General features: G+C 38.7%; 1 protein-coding gene across 2 annotated transcripts in view; it reads right to left on the bottom strand.

The window, feature by feature from the left end:
• The window catches only part of ITPR2 (inositol 1,4,5-trisphosphate receptor type 2), a 537,798-nt gene that overhangs the window by 308,472 nt on the left and 210,813 nt on the right, over positions 1 to 18,513 (bottom strand). For both annotated transcript variants that reach the window (XM_053554147.1, XM_053554146.1), the window contains exon 22: positions 676 to 869. In XM_053554147.1, the coding sequence (XP_053410122.1) occupies positions 676 to 869 (194 nt within the window). The remainder of the gene's footprint in view (positions 1 to 675; positions 870 to 18,513) is intronic.

The following is an 18,513-nucleotide window of genomic DNA, read 5'->3' as shown; positions in this document are numbered from 1 at the left end:
CTTCCAAACTTTAAAAAACACACACACACACAGAATTCATAGCTACAGTAATGAAAAGTTAATTCAATAAACCAGTGGGCATGAAACAATAATTTATCTCCTTTAAATTTATAGATCTAGGTATTAGACTAGGTTGTTTTTAAATATTATTCCTAGTCTCTTGGAAACAAAAACATAAAGAGAGATAGTCACACATAAAATACTAAAACCAATGATTAACAATTTTTTCAATAATAAATTTGGGTTTTTTGCTATAACAGTAAATCTGGATTACATGGAATCATATGTGTGATTCAATTAAAAATAAAAAAAAAAAAGAGTTGGAATTTAATCATTAACTTTGCCTGCTCTGAAATCCCTCCTAAATGAAGGTAAAATGCAATTAGGGTCAACACTAAATGAAAAAAAAAATACAGTTTTATCAACCTCAAAGCACCCTGCACGTGTTAGATATTATCATTAGTATATTTAATAAAAATGGCTAAACGGGATTCATTATGTTAATAGAGTCTATGTGAGATTTCTTATCAGGCTTGCCATTAATATTAAAGAAATAAAATTAGATTAATAGAATTTCAGGGTATTTACACAGTGATTTGAAAACAAAAATTGTAGGCAATGAAACCAACAAGCAAAATTACGTCATTGTCACTTAGCGTCTATTATTCAACACACCTGCAAAATCTCAATGATCTTGAGCTTGGTGTCCATCACGGTCACGTCCTCGGCCTCAGCAGGGCCGCCCTGCTTGCTTGGGAGGATGCTGGGCTGCACATCCGGCACACTCATAGGGAAGATGGAGCCTCTGCTGAGCACCATCTGGGTCATCATCTCTCCCACCCCGTGGATGGTTCTCATGACGTTGTTACCTGCCGTGAGAAAAGGTCGTCAATCGACCCACACAACACTTGGAGAGAACGTAGATGTGAAATTCAGTTGGTCACAGCCAGATTGAAAAAATGACAGGAACAGTGTCAAATAGAGGAAAGAATAGCATCAGCATTGCTGGGGCTTTGTGCCTATTAAAATGTTGCAGACTCATTTCAAGACGACAGATTTTAAAAATGGAACTCAACTTTTCTCAGAAAATGCCACTGAATGACACCCACCAGAGCTGTCAGTAGCTCTAACACCCAAGTCGGGTCCTTCTGCAACATAGTATGTGTCACTAACTATCATCCCAGTAGGCCCTAACTTTTACAATAATGCAAAAGGAAGGTTATTAATTGCTAAGATAAAATGAGTTGCAAGCAGGGATGCAAAGATTGCATTAAAATGTTTAGATGATGAATTCTACATTAGAATCTTATTCTCAAACCAAGGGCTTTTTAGCTTTCCTTTCACAAGACTTAGAAAAAGAGCTTGTGAGAAGGATCATTACAACCTCGTATTAAAGGGAAAAAAAAAATAACTCCCATCTGTGGAAGAAGCAGGTATTAGCCAATATGTTCACTATTACTTCATCCAACTTGAATAGAAAACTGTTATTCCAAATCCACGAAAAGCAAAAAAAGCAATAATGTTTGAGGTAATTACAAAAACAAGCTAGTGACAAACATGATCTTTGTCAATGAGGGATCATTGTCTGTGTCTTCTCCCGCATTTGCCTTCCCATTTGTCTGCCAATAAAATTGCATTATCTTACACTAACCACAAATAGCTGTATTAAAGGATCCTCCTTTAATACAACTACATTTTACATTCTCTAGCCCGACTGCTGTTTCTCACTTCTAAGTTCCTACAATAAGCAACAAAGATCCAAAAAGTATTATCTACTTTCCTTTCTGAACAGTGGTCTTTGCTTCATGGGTGTTCATGGAGCTCTGCCTCAGGCAAAGGCCTAAAAATCTGGCTAAAAATTTCCTTTCCTTAAGTGTCTCAGGGTGGTAAACCAAGAGAAGGGAAATGGAAATAAGATGGGATGAGATGAAACTCTCAGCTCTAAGAGAAGAATATAAACTGTGGGGCTACCTACAGGATCGAAAGACAAACAGAAGAAAAGAAAATATTTAAAAGATGACTCAAGAGAATCTGGATGGTTCAGACCAGAATTACCGTCAAAACCACTGGTAACTTCCATTATTTGTACATTGTATGATTGCACAAAAAGTTAAATGACTTTTAAAATTCATTATCTGATCTATAGGAAATCAGTATAAGTAAAAAGAGAGTAGTGCCCCAATAATATAAATCTCAGAGTACAGAAGCGTCATATTCCAGGCAGAAATTAACATGTATTTTCATTTTGAATGTCTGGGACCTTTTATTATACCCCTACATGTATAAGCTTAAAAAAAAAGAAAGAATAAAAAATATATACCAAAGTAATTTCTAAGTTTAGATAAAAGTTGAGGCAAAAGGATTTGAGACAGTCCCCTCTCTTCTATCAGAGTAACTTTGAGGCAGAATGTTTTACTGTCTGTGGTTCTCCAACAATCATAGCAATTGAGTATTTCCAGTTCTCTCCCACCGTTTGCTCCATGAATTGCAGGGCTGCACATCTGGTTGTTGGCAATGGTTTTGAGCTGTCATTGTTAAACCAGTACATTTATCCGAGCCTTGATTCGAGTATGCATATGTGTTAGCCTCCAAGAGATGCTTTCTCACCACTAACACAGAACAGCCTCCTTTGTTATTCTTACCCCCAATCCGCACAGAAATCCTTGGCACCCACAGTGTCTGCATCTTATTTAGATTGCATGGAAAATAATCATTTAATCCATACTATTATTACACAGAAAGTTAGCCCAGAAAATTCTTTCCCCCAAAGATGGATCCTGTCACCAAGGAATTAAAATCTAGAAACCAGAACCATAATAAAATGGAACACATGTTGTCAATAAAACAGGAGGGTTCATCAATTTGTACCAATCCTTAGATGCCTGTGGCACATGGTTGTCACAGACATTTCCATGTATGGCCAACTCAGAGGTCTCTAATTAAAAGATGCTATATTTTCTGGATTTGCTTGGTGGTGACGAGAAGGGCTTAAATGGTGAACTACTGCAATTGTGAAAAACCTAAAGTCAAACACAACATAAATCATATATACACAAAACTTCCAGCATCCATTTTCTTCCTCAGAAAAATTCTAATTCTAGACTATTGAAATAAATCAGATGATCAATCCTCAACATTGCAGAAGAAGAAATCTTCCTGTTCTCAACCATATTTAGTTAATACTGACTGAAAAGTTTTCAGTGAAAAGCCTACTGTATTATCTAATCTCTACCAATGCAGCTTTTCTATGTCTTTTAAATTAACCCAGAAGCCAGGATTTGGATTTATGTACAAAGTGCATCGAAATGATTTGGAAAAATGGGAGTCACTTTTGTTAAGTTAAAAAGTAAGAAGGAAGGAATTGCTTAGGAAGAATGGCATACAGACTTTTCAACTTCTTTTATTATGTGACTGTATAGATATTTTTACTAACTCTAATTCTTCCCTCAATAGAAAAATCCAAAAGTAACACAGATATAGCAAATGCATGTTGAGAGTGGGGACTGAGAATGGCTTAGGAAAAATGGCTTTGTCTCTTTGATTTTTCCAATGAGCCAAGTTTCTATTACCAATTTCACGGAAGTGAAAAGCAATAGGAATTTACATAGCACTAATGTTGTATTGACCATAACTTAATTTTTCCCTATTCAAAAACCAATATATTGTGGGGGGCATGTCACATAATTGGGTTCAACAATCATTAACAACAGTTATATGGGTTTACAGATGGCATAAGAAATTTAACAAAATCTTAATTGAAATTTATCTTAAGTCTGTTGGTTTTTATTTTTATTTTCATCTTTATCTATTATCCCATTAGAAATACTTTTCTCTATGAAGACAAAAAAAGATAATCTGAATTTTCCTATTGTTTAGATTTCAGATAGACATTTCTGAAACAGTCTCAGCATTTTAAAAGATAACAGACATATTTGATTAGAAGAATCCTGTGAATAATTGTTCACAGTAATTTAACGGTTCTGTGACAAGTAAAGTCAGCTCAATGTTTTATAATAATAGAAGCCAAAAACAGATAATCATATAACCATTTTATTTTCATGGAAACATATTTTCATAGTTGGGAGCTGAATAAATGCATCTGCTGTTATAATAATTCATTTGAAGCAGAATGACGTTAAACTACAAAGACATGACTCAGGAAAGCTTCCTAGGTCCCATCCCAGCTTAGCAGCTCCTCAGAAACATCCAATTACTAGAAAACACCTAGAACTAGGGCAGTTTTCTATTTCAAACATTCTCTGGAGCAGTGCTTCCTCCCAGTGGCTTTGGGTCTGGGTTAAAAAAGGACTTTTTCATACGCAAAGAAAACAAAAACATTATCATAAGAACAAAGCCATGCTCAGGCGCCTGTGTTCAATGGTTAGGGCTCCAGCCACATACACCAGGGATGGCAGGTTCGAACCCAGCCCAGACCTGCTAAACAACAATGACAACCGCAACAAAAAAATTAACTGAGGGCAGCGCCTGTGGCTCAAAGGAGTAGGGCGCTGGCCCCATATTCGGGAGGTGGCTGGTTCAAACCCAGCCCCAGCCAAAAACTGCAAAAAAAACAAAAAATAAAAAAATAAATAGCTGAGCGTTGTGGCGGGCACCTATAGTCCCAGCTACTTGGGAGGCTGATGCAAGAGAACTGCTTAAGCCCAAGAGTTTGAGGTTGCTGTGAGCTATGACGCCACAGTACTCTACCCAGGGCAATATAGTGAGACTCTGTCTCAAAAAAAAGAACAAAGCCTTAATTAAGGTAGTGACAACAGAGTAACAGGTAACACGGTACTAATCTGGACTAAAGGAAGATCACAAATCAATAGCCAGAGAAGACAATGAAGTTGTCCGAGTTAGACGACAGAGTTTCAGAGAGCTAGATGTGTAGTTTACATGGGATTTTTACTCTAATACTCCAAGTTCCTGGAAAGAACTTGCTATCTATCTGCCTGGCGTTCTCTGGTCCCTGTGGTCGCACGGTCCGCTCTCGCTCTCTGCTGTCTGACTGGCAAAGCAGTGTCAGCTCCTCCGGTAGACCTCTTCTGGCCACCCTCAAAGAATTGCCATGGCTCTCCATCCGTGCACCAACCTGCTTTAGGTTCTGGTCCCAGGTTATCCCCCTCTCAGATTAGACTGTATATTTGTTTATGTATTTATTGTATTCCCTCTCCCCAACAAAATAAAAGAACTTATAACTTCCACAGAGACAGGAATTCTGCCTGGTTTGTTATTCTATTCCTATTGTCTGAAATAGTGCCTGATGCATAGCACTTGTCTAATAAATGTTCGTTAAATTAATGCATCAATGAAAGAAAGGATTGAATAAATTAAGAATGGAAATGACTTTTTAAAACTAAGGTTTATACAAAAAAAGGGTCTCATTATGTTAAAAGTACTCCACTCTTTATCAAGTTGAGTTTTTGTTTGCTGTCCTTAATACTCCCTAATTTTTCCCAAAAAGCAGATATAATTTCATGTTACTTAAAAGCATATTTATTAACAGGAAAAGAAAAATTAATAAAATAGATACTAATGACATAAGGGAGGAAAACAATGGAACCTGCCTTTATCAAGGACGTGTCACACTTTGTATATTTTGCGAGGCCACGGGTCACATACACACTTTACCTCCACTGATTGTCACGTCAGGGTGGGGCTAGGGGACCCACCCACGGACATAACCGGAAAGTGGCTAAATCTCAAATATAGGTCAAATGACCCCAATTTGAATCTTTTTCCCCACACCATGTTGCTTCACTACAGGCTTTACAAGGTTCTAAAACTCTTATACTAGAACTCAGCCCACCAAAAATAATTATAGAAAGGACTTCAATTAAAACTGCGTACTGAAAATATGGAATTATTATTAATCATGTAATGAACTTGCTCACGTTTTTCTCAAGTGGTTTTACCCAACTAGCTTTTATCACATGTGATGGGCCACACACTCCTAGGGGCATTTTGCTTATATTATGCAATTTAATTTTATTGGCAGCCCTTGTTCAGAAAGTGTTCATCAAGTAACTAATGTTCACCTACCTCCATACCAGGGACATCCAGCTAAGAGAAGTAGAATTTACCATATAGTTAGGGAAAACAGAAAATCAAGTTAAAAAAAATTAAGAACAAGTAGTAGGCAGATGAGATGATTAACAATACAATATGGGCAGTACACAAAATTTTTGTTTTAATTAGAGAAATTACAGCAAGAAGAATGAAGGACTGCTGCACTAAAGGTAAACAATTTTGAACCAGGCTTTGACTGAAGGGAAGGATTCAGATTAGAGAAGTACAATCTTTGATGTCACCAACCTATGTTCAATCTTAATCCTAATAAAATACGTTCTGGTTTCTCGTAAGAATAAAATTATGTATTATGTACAAAAAAAAGCCAAGAAGAATAAAAATAAGGATGTAACTGTGAGGTATTCCTATAAAAATGAGAAACGGAGGGCATGTGCATACTTTCACTACACCTCTGAGAAACAACTCTTTTCCATTTAATTATGTTCCATTATGTGGTCACTACCTCACTAATGAATATGTGGCTTCATCATCTAATGGTAGCTCACACAGCGTAACTGACATGCAATCTTGCCTCTAAAAGGACATCCTTTTAGAAGAGTGACTTATAAAGCAGATACCTGATTTTCTTCATTCTAAGTAAACACTTGTTGAATGCAGGGTATAGACAGACTGTTTACAGATCCCAAGTTTCTAAAGCCTTAGAAATATAACAAAATAAAAACTGACCAAAGGGCGGCGCCTGTGGCTCAGTCGGTAGGGCGCCGGCCCCATATACCGAGGGTGGCAGGTTCAAACCCGGCCCCGGCCAAACTGCAACCAAAAAAACAGCCGGGCGTTGTGGTGGGCGCCTGTAGTCCCAGCTACTCGGGAGGCTGAGGCAAGAGAATCGCTTAAGCCCAGGAGTTGGAGGTTGCTGTGAGCCGTGTGACGCCACGGCACTCTACCGAGGGCCATAAAAAGTGAGACTCTGTCTCTACAAAAAAAAGAAAAAAAAAAAAAAAAAAAAAAAACTGACCAAAAACATGTAATCAAAATGTCGTAATATTATTATCCATCTTTTTTTGAAAATCAAGTATACTACTTAAAAGAAAACTATTTCCCATCCCACACAATAAAAAAAGTTACTCAAAGGATGAATTGAAAAGCAATTCATACAGAATAGTGGCTGTGTCCTGCATCTTATTTTGGATTTCACCACTGTCATATATTGACAAAGTCATTTCAATATTCCAAACCTCAAGATTCTAATTTGCATGTTTCTTCTATCTGAGTGTCCCCAAAAACTTAATTTGTAAAACTGCTCTTTAATTCTTAATAGCTGGGGAAAATGTGATAAATGAATTTACATACTTTTTTACTTAGATGTCATTTACTTATAGTAAGACATGCATCTTGCATGAAAGGTTTGAGCATTACTCACAAAGGCATATCCTGTACAAACCACATGCACACTAGAGAAAGGACAGTCCCATTACCCAAGAAGGTGTCCTTTGTGCCCTTTCAGTCAGTTCCCCTGACATTCCTCCCCACCTGCACCACCAAAAGCAACACTTTCTAATTCTTCACACCATAGACACATACACATTGGCTAATAAAGAGTTTCATGGGGGGGGCGGAGCAAGATGGCAGCTGAGTAACAGCTTCCTTGCATCTGGGCACCGTGAGTCTGGGGAGATAGGACTCCAGGCATCTCTGGCTGGTGGGATCTGCCTATCATCACCCCTGAGAGGATACAGGGAGTCAGCGAGAGACTTCTAGACCCCAAGAGGAGGACTAAAACATTGGAAAACCGGTAAGTGGTCGCATGTGTTCAATCCATCTAAACCCACCCGCAATTATAAGTTCAGTAGCAGCAAGACTGCAAACCAGAAAGGCCTTACCTGTGAACTATTTTGGTGTCTTTGGACTTGGCACTCAGCTGAACTGCCTTGGGGAGAGCCTGAGCGGGAGTGCGGAGAACTTTGGCCTTTGTCTAGGGCCCCAGTCTGAGCCGCTGAGCCAGACAGAGCTAATGGTGTTTGGCTCTGGGTCCCAGGCAGCCATTGTGAGCGATCTGCCCCGGCAAGCTCCGCCCTCAGGGTCGCAGAGCTAGAATTGGGTGGGAGCTGGTAACCCAGCGACCAAGTAGCCTAAGGGCGGGGTCTGAGCCGCCTTGCAGCCCTAACCCTCGGGGGCAGAGGGAGACCAGTTTTCGCACACAGGGTAAGTGGATAGCCACTTCAGCAGTGATTCCAGCGACAAGCACTTCCCTGGGAAAGCTTCTGCTCAGCAAGTGAACAAGTTCAAAGAGCCTTTTAAGTGGGCTGAAGAGAGATTTAGGGTGTCTACCTGCTGGGGTTTGAGAAACTAGCAGCCTCCAGTCGTATCAGAACTGTAATTAACATCTCATACCCCAGAAGACCACGTGTTGCCCAGACAATATTCAATAATATATACATACTGCTTTGTTTTTGGTTATGTTTTTTTTTTCTTTTTTTTTTTTTTGGTTTGGTTGGGTTTTTTTGTTTATCTTGATGTTGTAGATTGTTGTTTTGTTTTTTAACTTCAACCTTTTCCATACAGATCCTTTTTCTTTCTCAATTTTTCTAGTTTAATTATAATTTCCCATTGCTAACTATTTCAATAATTAGAACTTCATTTTTGTTAGGGTTTCTACCGCTATTATTTGGTTTTCTACCGAATTTTATCCCGTAAAGTTTTCTGTTTCCTTGTTTTGGTTTGATTTATAGCATTTTTGTCTTTCCTCTCTACTTGGTGGAGGTGGGGTACTGTGTCTGATCAGGTTAGCAAAGAGCTGCTGATCTCAAGGGAACCACCCAACTGAGAACCCCCAGAAGGTGTTTTTTTTTTTTTTTTTAAGGTTGTATCAAAGTACCCTACTGTACACCTATATTGCTCCATCTCCCTCTTTCTGTGCCTCTCTTCTTTTTGTCAATATTCCTTTTACCCACCCCCTCTACTTTCTCTATTTTTCTTTCTTTTCTTATCACTCGGTCCTCCTTTCTTTCATCCCTTTTTTGCTCTTCAACCTTCTCATCCTTCTCGTCCTGTAACCCTTAGTCCACAGGCACGAGAACTTAAAGAGCAAGAGGAAGTGAAAGGAAAATTAGGGCAAGGAAACAGATAAAAGAAATCACTCATGAGGAAGAATCAGCAGAAAACTCCAGGCAACATGAAGAACCAGTCAAGAACAACCCCGCCAAGGGACCATGAGGTAGCTACTGCAGAGGATTTCACCTATAAAGAAATGTTAGGAATGACAGAAAGGGAATTTAGAATACACATGTTGAAAACAATGAAAGAAATGATGGAAACAATGAAGGAAACTGCTAATAAAATGGAAAATAACCAAAAGGAAATTCAAAAACAGAATCAAATAAGAGATGAACAATATGAAGAATATAAAAAGGATATAGCAGAGCTGAAGGAACTGAAACGGTCAATTAGGGAACTTAAAGATGCAATGGAAAGTATCAGCAACAGGTTAGACTATGCAGAAGAAAGAATTTCAGAGGTAGAAGACAAAGTTTTTGAGATAACTCAGATAGTAAAAGAGGCAGAAAAGAAGAGAGAGAAAGCAGAACGTTCACTGTCAGAATTATGGGACTTTATGAAGCGTTCCAACATACGAGTTATAGGAATTCCAGAAGGGGAAGAAGAATGCCCCAGAGGAATGGAAGCCATACTAGAGAATATTATAAAAGAAAATTTCCCAAATATCACCAAAGATTCTGACACAATGCTTTCAGAGGGCTATCGGACCCCAGGTCGCCTCAACTCTAACCGAGCTTCTCCAAGACACATTGTGATGAACCTGTCCAAAGTCAAGACAAAAGAAAAGATTCTGCAAGCTGCCAGGAGTAAGCGCCAGCTGACCTACAGGGGCAAATCCATCAGAGTGACCGCAGACTTCTCTAATGAAACTTTCCAAGCAAGAAGACAATGGTCATCTACCTTTAATCTACTTAAACAGAACAATTTCCAGCCCAGTCTGAGCAATATGGTATCTGATAATACCATAATAACAGGGGACCTTAACACTCCTCTTACAGAGCTGGACAGATCCTCTAAACAGAAATTAAACAAGGATATAAGAGACTTAAATGAGACCCTAGAACAACTGTGCTTGATAGACGCATATAGAACACTCCATCCCAAAGATAAAGAATATACATTCTTCTCATCACCCCATGGAACATTCTCCAAAATTGGTCATATCCTGGGACACAAAACAAATATCAACAGAATCAAAAGAATTGAAATTTTACCTTGTATCTTCTCAGACCACAAGGCACTAAAGGTGGAACTCAACTCTAAAAAAATGCTCGACCCCACCCCCAAAGGCATGGAAATTAAACAATCTTCTGTTGAATAACAGATGGGTGCAGGAAGAAATAAAACAGGAAATCTTTAACTTCCTTGAGCATAACAACAATGAAGACACAAGCTACCAAAACCTGTGGGATACTGCAAAAGCAGTTTTGAGAGGAAAATTCATTGCTTTAGATGCCTACATCTGAAAAACAGAAAGAGAGCACATCAACAATCTCATAAGACATCTTATGGAATTGGAAAAAGAAGAACAATCTAAGCCTAAACTCAGTAGAAGAAAAGAAATATCCAAAATCAAATCAGAGATCAATGAAATTGAAAACAAAAGAATCATTCAGAAAATTAATGAAACAAGGAGTTGGTTTTTTGAAAAAATAAATAAAATAGATAAACAATTGGCCAGAAAACGAGGAATAGAAAAGTAAAATCTCTAGTAAACTCAATCAGAAATGATAAAGGGGAAATAACAACTGATCCCACAGAGCTACAAGAGATCATCTCTGAATACTACCAGAAACTCTATGCCCAGAAATTTGACAATGTGAAGGAAATGGATCAATATTTGGAATCACACCCTCTCCCTAGACTCAGCCAGGAAGAAGTAGAGCTCCTGAACAGACCAATTTCAAGCACTAAGATCAAAGAAACAATAAAAAAGCTTCCAACCAAAAAATGCCCTTGTCCAAATGGCTTCACTCCAGAATTCTATCAAACCTTTAAGGAAGAGCTTATTCCTGTACTGCAGAAATTATTCCAAAAAATTGAGGAAGAAGGAATCTTCCCCAACACATTCTATGAAGCAAACATCACCCTGATACCAAAACCAGGAAAAGACCCAAACAAAAAGGAGAATTTCAGACCAATATCACTCATGAACATAGATGCAAAAATTCTCAACAAAATCCTGGCCAATAGATTACAGCTTATCATCAAAAAAGTCATTCATCATGATCAAGTAGGCTTCATCCCAGGGATGCAAGGCTGGTTTAACATACGCAAGTCCATAAACGTTATCCACCATATTAACAGAGGCAAAAATAAAGATCACATGATCCTCTCAATAGATGCAGAAAAAGCATTTGATAAAATCCAGCATCCTTTTCTAATTAGAACACTGAAGAGTATAGGCATAGGTGGCATATTTCTTAAACTGATTGAAGCTATCTATGACAAACCCACAGCCAATATTTTACTGAATGGAGTAAAACTGAAAGCTTTTCCTCCTAGAACTGGAACCAGACAAGGTTGTCCTCTATCACCTTCACTATTCAACGTAGTGCTGGAAGTTCTAGCCAATACAATTAGGCAAGACAAGGAAATAAAGGGAATCCAAATGGGAGCAGAGGAGGTCAAACTCTCCTTCTTTGCTGACATGATCTTATACTTAGAGAACCCCAAAGACTCAACCACAAGACTCCTAGAAGTCATCAAAAAATACAGTAATGTTTCAGGATATAAAATCAATGTCCACAAGTCAGTAGCCTTTGTGTACACCAATAACAGTCAAGATGAGAAGCTAATTAAGGACACAACTCCCTTCACCATAGTTTCAAAGAAAATGAAATACCTAGGAATATACCTAACGAAGGAGGTGAAGGACCTCTATAAAGAAAACTATGAAATCCTCAGAAAGGAAATAGCAGATGTTATTAACAAATGGAAGAACATACCATGCTCATGGACGGGAAGAATCAACATTGTTAAAATGTCTATACTTCCGAAAGCAATCTACCTATTCAATGCCATTCCTATCAAAATACCAACATCGTACTTTCAAGATTTGGGAAAAAATGATTCTGCGTTTTGTATGGAACCGGAAAAAACCCCGTATAGCTAAGGCAGTTCTCTGTAACAAAAATAAAGCTGGGGGCATCAGCATACCAGATTTTAGTCTGTACTACAAAGCCATAGTGCTCAAGACAGCATGGTACTGGCACAAAAACAGAGACACAGACACTTGGAATCGAATTGAAAACCAAGAAATGAAACTAACATTTTACAACCACCTAATCTTTGATAAACCAAACAAGAACACACCTTGGGGGAAAGACTCCCTATTCAATAAATGGTGTTGGGAGAACTGGATGTCTACATGTAAAAGACTGAAACTGGACCCACACCTTTCCCCACTCACAAAAATTGATTCAAGATGGATAAAGGACTTAAATTTAAGGCATGAAACAATAAAAATCCTCCAAGAAAGCATAGGAAAAACACTGGAAGATATTGGCCTGGGGAAAGACTTCATGAAGAAGACTGCCATGGCAATTGCAACAACAACAAAAATAAACAAATGGGACTTCATTAAACTGAAAAGCTTCTGTACAGCTAAGGAGACAATAACCAAAGCAAAGAAACAACCTACACAATGGGAAAGGATATTTGCATATTTTCAATCAGACAAAAGCTTGATAACTAGGATCTATAGAGAACTCAAATTAATCCACATGAAAAAAACCAACAATCCCTTATATCAATGGGCAAGAGACATGAATAGAACTTTCTCTAAAGACGACAGACGAATGGCTAACAAACACATGGAAAAATGTTCATCATCTCTATATATTAGAGAAATGCAAATCAAAACAACCCTGAGATATCATCTAACCCCAGTGAGAATGGCCCACATCACAAAATCTCTAAACTGCAGATGCTGGCGTGGATGTAGAGAGAAGGGAACACTTTTACACTGCTGGTGGGACTGCAAACTAGTACAACCTTTCTGGAAGGAAGTATGGAGAAACCTCAAAGCACTCAAGCTAGACCTCCCATTTGATCCTGCAATCCCATTACTGGGCATCTACCCAGAAGGAAAAAAATTCTTTTATCATAAGGACACTTGTACTAGACTGTTTATTGCAGCTCTATTTACAATTGCCAAAATGTGGAAACAGCCTAAATGCCCACCAACACAGGAATGGATTAACAAGCTGTGGTATATGTATACCATGGAATACTATTCAGCCATTAAAAAAAATGGAGACTTTACATCCTTCGTATTAACCTAGATGGACGTGGAAGACATTATTCTTAGTAAAGCATCACAAGAATGGAGAAGCATGAATCCTATGTACTCAATTTTGATATGAGGACAATTAATGACAATTATGGTTATGGGGGGGGAAACAGAAAGAGGGAAGGAGGGAGGGGGGTGGGGCCTTGGTGTGTGTCACACTTTATGGGAGCAAGACATGATTGCAAGAGGGAATTTACCTAACAATTGCAATCAGTGTAACCTGGCTTATTGTACCCTCAATGAATCCCCAACAATAAAAAAAAAAAAAAAAAAAAAAAGAGTTTCATGGATATGATTTCAGCCAAATGATTATAGCCAAGGAGTACTAGTTAATTCATGACTATTTAACTCCAGAAGGGCCTCTAATTCTTTGCTTTGTTCCTCCCTTCACCAGATCAATACTTCTGTCAGTGATGTGGATAAAGTCAGAGACAGCATGTTTCTTAAATGCAAAGGCAACACGCACTATGGCAGGATAACTAGTACAGTGAATGACTCCATCACATTCCAAATTCAAATCAATAGGCTGAAAACTGATGGGTTAAATTCAACAAGGTAAAACTGAAATATAAAAAGCACTGCACTTAGGTCCAAATAAAACCAACACAAGTATGTGACTGGGTGAAATGTGATGTAAAAGAAAACAAATGAGAATTTAAGTTCAAGTTCAGTAGGAATCAATACTGTGTTGTCATTACCAAAACACTCGATTTCACCTAGACTGTATTACACAAGTGTTCACAATGAAGGAAAAAATTATCCTTGCCTCTGTGCTGATCGAACCAGTGATAAATTCGATTAGAATTCTAAGAGGAACTGTCAACGGAAGTACAAATGGCCATGCCGAGAGCAAGAGAAACCCAGGGGACAAGCTAGTCATCTTCAGACAGAAAGAACAGACATGGGGAAGCGATGTTGGAGTTCTGTATGGTCCAGGGAACAGAAGTAGTGTGCTTGTTGGAAGTTAAAGGGAGATAAATTTAGAATAGCATAACAATAGAGACCTAATAACGAGAGTTGTGAAAAACAAGAAAGACCTGCCTTTGCTAGTAGGAAAATCTTGGCCACTACAGGTGTTTAAGGAGATGCTAGATGACCACTTGCCTTGGGTGCTGCCTGAAAAGCCGAAGTTCACATATTGTGTCAACAATTTCTATAGTTCACTTCATAGATTTATTGCTGCCTGAACCTGCGTCTGGGTTCCAATAATAATAATACATTTTATTGGAGGTCCCTGGTTGGACAGAAATTGAGAGAACTGGGGAACCTTCTGCAGTGTGTTAATACCCTAAGGCACTGATTTTCAACCAGAGTGCCATGAGAGGATCTTAGGTGTGTTCTGAAAAATTTTAAAGATCATTAATTAAATTATTTTTAAAAGGCATTCAAAGCAAAGTATATTTTTTTTAACTTTTTTTTGATCAACATAATTTAAGTGAGCCGTGGAAGTTTAACTATAGTTTCAAGTGTACCATGAGATAGAAAAGGCTAAAAAAACACCACCTTGAGGCATCACATTTTAAGGCCCAGGTAATGTTTATAATTAGAGTAAATAATTGTAGTAGACAGAATGTTAGGACAATATGGCTTTCATTCATCATTCTTATTATTTCTGAGGTCATCCCTAGAGACTAAGCCTGCCCCCCTTCTCAGGTGTTAGGGAAAATGCCTAGACCCACCATATCAATCCTGAGTAAATAAAACTATGAAACAAAATACCAAGAATTTTTTTAACATGAACCTGAATTTATCACATTATCTCTCATTCATATTAAGTTTGGAAAGCCAAACTAAAAGTTCATAATGATACAATCATGTATTTAGAATGTTATAGTCTAAATAAATATTTTTGTCATTCTAAGATATACATATGTGTAGAAAGCATATAATTTATACACGTTCATTAAATGCATTTCACTAAATAATTACTCTTGAAAACCAAGTAGTTATATAGTGGTACATTAGGCATGGTGCAAGTCACCCATGCAATGAGAAATACAATCTATTTCCATAGTTTTACTCTCCCACTTCTATATTTTCAGTCAATAAACCTGAATCTTCATTACTGAATAATCTAAATGGTATTCTGAGAGTTATGAAGCCTTTTTTTTTTTTGGCCGGGGCTGGGCTTGAACCCACCACCTCCAGCATATTGGGCTAGCGCCCTGCTCCTTTGAGCCACAGGCGCCGCCCTCATGAAACCTTTCATAAGTCTACTAGAAAAGATAGACATAAAAAATAATCACAAAATTAACAAAAGAAAGATACAAGCATATATGTGGAATATTAAGGTGCCTAAATATTTTTGCTCTTCAATCCACACATGCTTTGTAAGGCATGTTACTTACAAACATTCCTCCTAACGAGAAATAAAATATGAAAGTGTATATGAGACACAGAAGGAGCTCACGGAACGGTGTCTAAGGAGATAAAATGGCTTAATATTACTGGGGAAACAGCAAGAAATGGAGCTAGTGATGTCTAACTCTGATTATGAAGAGCCCTGGGCACCAATTCACAGAGCTGCGTTATTATTCTCTAGAGACGATGAGAGCTGAAGCAAGAGGTAGAGTGTGTGATTTAGAAGGCTCCTAATGTTAGAATGTGGGGACAGAGCCAGAGCAGTCAGGCAGGACAATCAGAAATCCCCTGCAGGACAGGAAGGCGAACATCCAGCTTCCAGAGACATTTAGGTGGCAAAACTTTAGGGACTGAAACTTTTCTGAGACAAGGCAAACAACATTCATACAGGAGTGATTCTTGGTTTTAAACAAAATTTTGTATCAGACTTCAAAATTGCTGAGATTAAATACACTAGTAGATATGTAATGCACCATACTGAACTTTCTTAGGAATCTTGGGAAAAGTAGAAAACAGAAACCCTGGACAAGAAGAAACCATCTACATACAAAGAAAGCAGTAGAGAGGGTGACGTCAGCGGGACGGCTGGCTAGAGACACCTGGCATTCATTCCCCCCACTCCCAAAAGAGAGGACCAAAGCAATAATGAACAGGTAAGATGTGAATGGGGTGCCACAGCGGGATGGAGAGGCACCTGTGGTGAATGGACACACCAGAGGGCAGTGGGGAGGCACCTGCCTCTGCAGCCCTCTCCCCTCATCAAATCGTACCTGCCTAGAGTCAGAAGGGAATTCCCTATGGGAAAAGGTAAGCATAAGATCTCCACCAGAAAACACCTACAGTCCTTACCACAGGAGAACACCACAGTCCTTGCAAGCCCCCAGCCCACTGTGGAGAGCTGCTGGGAATTCACACAGCAGCATTGCTCTGGATTGGGAGCACAAAGTGTGGACTCCCACCCACCCTCTGCTAGCCACGCTGCTGTTGCAGGCACTGCCACCTGAAACCAGAGACACCACCGGAGTGCACCCTGCTCTGGAAGCCAGCAGCCTCGCTAGCACTGGCACTCTATCTTCAGTACACGCAGACCCATGCTGGTAGGTAAAGAAAATGAGTTACACACAATGGAATACTATTCAGTCAAAATAAATGAATAAAATCCTGTCATTCGTGGCAACCTGAATAGAAGTAGAGAACACAATACAAAGTGAAATAAGCCCTGCATAGAAAGTTATACACTGGCTCGGCGCCCATAGCACAGTGGTTACAGTGCCAGCTACATACACTGAGTGTGAGGGGTTCAAACCGGCCCAGGCCAGCTAAACAACTGCAACAACAACAACAAAAATAGCCAGGCATTGTGGTGGGCACCTGTAGTCCCAGCTACCTGGGAGGCTGAGGCAAGAGAATCGCTTAAGCTCAGGAGTTTGAGGTTGCTGTGAGCTGTGATGCCACAGCACCCTACCGAAGGCGAAATAGTGAGACTCTGTCTCAAAAAAACAAAAAAAAAAAGAAAGTTATACACCCCCATGTTCTCACTCACACGTGGAAGATAAAAATAGTTGGTTGCATAGAAGTAAAAAGTAGAGCAGAAGATATGAGAGGCTGGGAAGGACAGGAGGAAGAAAGGGATAGGAAAGGTTTGTTAAAGGACACAAAATGACAGCTAGATAGGAGGAATGTACTCTAGTGTTCTGTAGGTAGGATGAGTATAATTAACAAATAATATATTATACAGTTACAAATAGCCAGAAAGAGGATATTGAATGTTCCCGACACAAGGAAATGGTAAATGTTTGAGATGATGAACATGCTAATTACCCTGATCGAAGCACTATATATTATATGTATCAAAATATCACATGTGCCCCATGAACATGTCCAATTACTATTTGTCAACAAAAAAATTAGAAACAAAATACAATTTTCAAAGAAAGCAGTATGAGAATGTGCATAGTAGAAAGAACATCAACTTTAAAACTATAGTTTTTTTTTTTTTTTATTAAGAAAGGGAGAAAAAAATAAAAGAAACCAGAATTCAAACATCCCAGTAAGATACAAACTGAATGACCTTAGGCAAAGTAGATAACCTGGCCAAAAACCACATTTTGTGGACAGAATCATGACCATCATACCTAACTTGATAGATTGTAATAAAGACTAAAGATGAAAATACGCAAAGGACCTGGAGATGGGCTAGGTGTTCAATATAAATGATAGACACTCTTAGGACCCTCGCCTTATCTGTGGCCTGCGTGGCACATGTGGCATAGTTATTCTCCCTCTATTTTTACAGGTGTATTTGATTTTTAAAAGAAGAGTGATCTAGTGTTGATCATGTGTTTGAGACCCTCTTGACCAGAAAGGAGATGAAGCAGGGGCAGGGGTAATCCTTTCAGGCACCACTGATAACTAAGAGAAAGCCCAATAGCTACACACACATGCACACACACATTGTCTAAAACTAAAAAAAGCTTAAAAGGAAACCAAGAAGTGTGGAAGACATTATATATTAAACCAGAGAGGATTTTAGAGATGTAGTCAGCATAGCACAGAACTGAGGAGAGAGCTAGATAGAAGATCAGCATGTCAGGGAAAACTTTCTCACAGCTAACAACAGGATTCCACAAAAGATTTGCTGCCCAGAGCTGGTTTCTGATGCCAGTGATTCTGGGGCATTTGGAAATAGGTAGCTTCCAAAATTTTTGGGGGGCCTAGAACTTTGTTATGCTTTTAAATGTTTTATGTCATTTTTCTTTTTCCCTCTTATCTCT

This window comes from Nycticebus coucang, chromosome 12 (assembly GCF_027406575.1).
Source record: "Nycticebus coucang isolate mNycCou1 chromosome 12, mNycCou1.pri, whole genome shotgun sequence".
In the NCBI taxonomy this organism is placed as follows: Eukaryota; Metazoa; Chordata; class Mammalia; order Primates; family Lorisidae; genus Nycticebus; species Nycticebus coucang.
Note: the sequence above shows the minus strand (reverse complement) of the source record. Positions and strands in the feature narration are given on the sequence as shown.